General features: G+C 31.3%; 1 protein-coding gene across 1 annotated transcript in view; it reads left to right on the forward strand.

Moving 5' to 3' along the window:
* Positions 1-3517, forward strand: part of LOC106469846 (oocyte zinc finger protein XlCOF6-like) — a 16006-nt gene extending 12489 nt beyond the window's left edge. Inside the window, exons 2-3 of the mRNA XM_022398394.1 lie at positions 1534-2981; positions 3012-3517. Of these exons, the coding sequence (XP_022254102.1) occupies positions 1534-2981; positions 3012-3308 (1745 nt within the window). The 3' untranslated portion in view covers positions 3309-3517. The remainder of the gene's footprint in view (positions 1-1533; positions 2982-3011) is intronic.
* Positions 3518-4143: the final 626 nt, after the last annotated feature.

Genomic DNA, 4143 nt, shown 5'->3' on the forward strand with positions numbered 1-4143 from the left:
ATTTGTACTTCTTGTTTCTTTTCTTGTTCCAGTTGCCACTGGTGCTGGTTTTGTTGCCACTGCTGTATTCTCTATCCTTGTTCATTTTCTTTCTCCTCCAATGACTGCTGTAGTCTCTCTTCTTGTTTATTTTCTTTTTCCTCCAACAATTGCTGTAATTTCTCACACTTTAAACTTAAAAACTTTTATAATTCACGCTACAAGTCACAGTGATTCACACACTTTACTTACCGTCACTACTGTTTGCTTCTTTAATTATCTATATATTGCTGGCTTTTCTGCCAGGTTTATATATTAACATGATCATTCGAGAATTTTCACGTACGCTACTAGCGCCAAACGTGCCAGCAGCATGACGTGACTTCCGCTGTCGTAACAATATATTAAAGAAGACCTAGTGAACAAATGTTGCAGATCTCATACCAGAGAAGATTGAAGATTTTTTAAAAATATTACAGTTGGATTCATTAACTATGTTTTGAAGTCAAGTTTTTATGTACAATGATAATAAAATAGTTTATTTAAGTTTTGAATGTAAATAACTCTAAAAAGTTGTGACATGCACTTTGACCTAACCATAGCGAGAGAGTCAAAAAAATTGTTTGAATTCTTGTTGATCTTTAAAAAGTTATTGAACCATATTAGCCAGGATTAATTTGAAGTTTATAGATCTGTGTTTGGTTTGTGTTTTGTTATTCCTACTTGGGAATTATTGTGTGAAAGTTTTAATGTGATAAAATGACAACAAAACATTTAAATAATGTTAAGATTAAGTTTGTCTCAAAATGAATGGGGAGAACAGTAACTGTTTCTATAAAACGAAACATTAAGAAACTTTCTAACTGACCAGTGTTTGTTATATTTTATGGTTCTTCATGTTCAGAGAATGTACTGCTGTCATTTATTACCACAGATGTAATTATCCTGAACACTACCAGTCTATAGAATCTTAAGAATTGAATAATTCCAAATCTTCAATCTCTTAATTTAACATATTGAAGTCAGTAATCAAAAAGCTTCTAATCACAGGAATGATACCTAAACTTAATAAATAATATATAGATAAACATTTTGGTTTAGTCTAAATCTTGGCATTTTGAGATATTTATTTTACCACGTATACAACTCTTGAACAGTGACTATAAAGTATTGATGTTAATTAACTTGTTAAAGTAGACAAATCATTAGATTTCATGATAATCAACCACTAACAGTTAATCCAGAAATGTACTGCCTGAAAGTAACGTTGGTTGATGTTACACTGTACTATCATATTTCTACAGGTGGTTTTAGACTTCATCTTCTAAAAACCTTTCTTCAATGTGGCACGTTACCAACAGTTTATGTTTTCAGTGCTATTCTGATCTAGATAGAAAAGTTGTTATAGAATGTTAAACTTAGTTTTATATTTAATATTGATATTTGTGTTGATTATATTAGAACATTAAAATATATTTAGATGCTCTTCAAATAAAGTATTGTATTATATATTTATTATTAACTAATTTGTGACATCATTAATATCTATTTTAGATTTAAAGACCAGTGTGAACATCTGTTGTGGAAGTCAGTTTACTGGTTATGTTATAAAACAAGAAGATCACTTTACAGAAGAAGTAAAATCCCTAAACAACAATATTAGTGGAGAAACAAAGTTAAGTGGAAATAACCTAACAACATTTAATATACATCAGTGTGATGATAAACTATACAGTTATGGAAGAGCATTTGATAACCTAACACAACAAAAGAGGATACACTATGGAGAGAAACCATATCATTGTACAGTTTGTAAAAAACAGTTTGATAGGAATAGTCACTTAAAAATACATCATAGAAGACACACTGGGGAGAAACCTTACAGTTGTACAGTGTGTGGAAAACAGTTTGGTACAAATAGTTGCTTAAAAATGCATCAAAGAAGACACAATAATGAGAAACCTTACAGTTGTACAGTGTGTGGAAAAGAATTTGGAACAAAGGGGGAATTAAAAGTACATGAAAGAATACATACTGGGGAGAAACCTTACAGTTGTACAGTGTGTGAAAAACAGTTTATAACAAACAGTGAATTAAAAAGACATCAAGTAAATCACACAGGTGAGAAACCTTACAGTTGTACAGATTGTAAAAAACAGTTTGGTACAAATAGTGAATTAAAAAGACATCAAAGAATTCATACTGGTGAGAAACCTTATAGTTGTACACATTGCGAAAAACAGTTTGGTACAAATAGTGAGTTAAAAGTGCATGAAAGAAGACACACTGGTGAAAAACCTTACAGTTGTGTAGTTTGTGGAAAACAGTTTGGAACGAAAAGTGAATTAAAAAGACATCAAATAACACACACTGGTGAGAAACCTTACAGTTGTACAGTGTGTGAAAAACAGTTTGGTACAAAAAGTGATTTAAAAAAACATCAAAGAAGACACACTGGAGAAAAACCTTACAGTTGTGGAATTTGTGGAAAACAGTTTGGAACAAAAAGTGAATTAAAAATACATCAAAGAAGACACACTGGGGAAAAACCTTACAATTGTGGAGTTTGTAAAAAACATTTTGGAACAAACTGTAAATTAAAAACACATCAAAGAAGACACACTGGTGAGAAGCCTTACAGTTGTACAGTTTGTGGAAAACAGTTTGTAACAAGTGGTGATCTAAAAAGACATTGTAAAATACATACTGGGGAGAAACCTTACAATTGTACAGTGTGTGGGAGAAGGTTTGGTACAAGTGGTGAATTAGAAACACATCAAAGTAAACACACTGGGGAGAAGCCTTACAGTTGTACAGTATGTGGAAGACGGTTTGTTACAAAAAGTGTCTTAAAAGCACATCAAAGTATACACACTGGGGAAAAATTTTATAGTTGTGGAGTATGTGAAAAACAGTTTATAACAAGCAGTTCATTAACAATACATAAAAGAACACACACTGGTGAGAAACCTTACAGTTGTGGAGTTTGTGCAAAACAGTTTAAAACAAATAGTGCATTAAAAACACATCAAAGAATACATACTGGTGAGAAACCTTACAGTTGTACATATTGTGAAAAACAATTTGGAAGAAAAAGTGACTTAAAAACACATCAAAGAATACATACTGGTGAGAAACCTTACAGTTGTACAGTGTGTGGAAAACAATTTATATTCAATGCTAGCTTAAAATATCATCAAAGAACACACACTGGTGAAAAACCTTACAATTGTGGAGAGCAGTTTGGAACAAACAGTGAATTAAAAACACATAAAAAAAGATGCACTGCAAAAAAACCTTACAGTTGTGGAGTTTGTGGAAAACAATGAACTAAAAATACATCAAATAATTCACACTGGTGAGAAACCTTATAGTTGTAAAGAGTGTAAAAAACAATTTGTAATAAAAGCTGCATTAAAAATATGTCGAAGAATGTACACCAGTGATTTCAAAACCATACAGTTGTATACTGTGCAAAACAGTTTGTATCAACATGTAACAAAAACCATTAAATATCACAAACTGGGTTGAAACCTTACAGTTGTGGAGTTTGTGGGAATAATTCTTAAGTAACTATTACTTAAAACTGTGTATTCAGCAGTAAGTCTGAGGTCTTAAAATGGGGAAAATCTGGTTTTGATACGAGTGGTTAGCACAGCATAGGGAGTCTATACTTTAACTTTATTAGTCTTATCAATAAATATGGAAAAAATATTATGCATGAACCCTATCAATTTAACTCCCTTAAATTAACAGCACCTATCACATTTAATAGAAATGTGTTCCAGAGTCAAACCACCCTTACTAAAAAACATATCTGTCTTGGCTTAAATTTATATTTGTGTTTCCTAGTCTTACCAATAAATATGGAAGAAATGTACATGAACCCTATCAATTCCTTTAACAACCTTATGGACTTTATAGTTGTGGAAAACAACATGGAACAAACAATTTATTGAAAATACACCAAAGAAAACATACTGGTGAGAAACCTTATACTTGTTTAGTTTGTGGAAAACTGTTTGGAACAAAGGGTAACTTAAAAATACGTCAAATAATACACACTAAGTTATACAAGGAGACTAGATACATTTGATAAAACGTTGAACACAGTCTTAACTTTCAAAGTAAAGTAAATATAAATATGTTTGAACTTATGTAGAC

The sequence above is a fragment of the Limulus polyphemus genome, unplaced genomic scaffold, assembly GCF_000517525.1.
Source record: "Limulus polyphemus unplaced genomic scaffold, Limulus_polyphemus-2.1.2 Scaffold3680, whole genome shotgun sequence".
In the NCBI taxonomy this organism is placed as follows: Eukaryota; Metazoa; Arthropoda; class Merostomata; order Xiphosura; family Limulidae; genus Limulus; species Limulus polyphemus.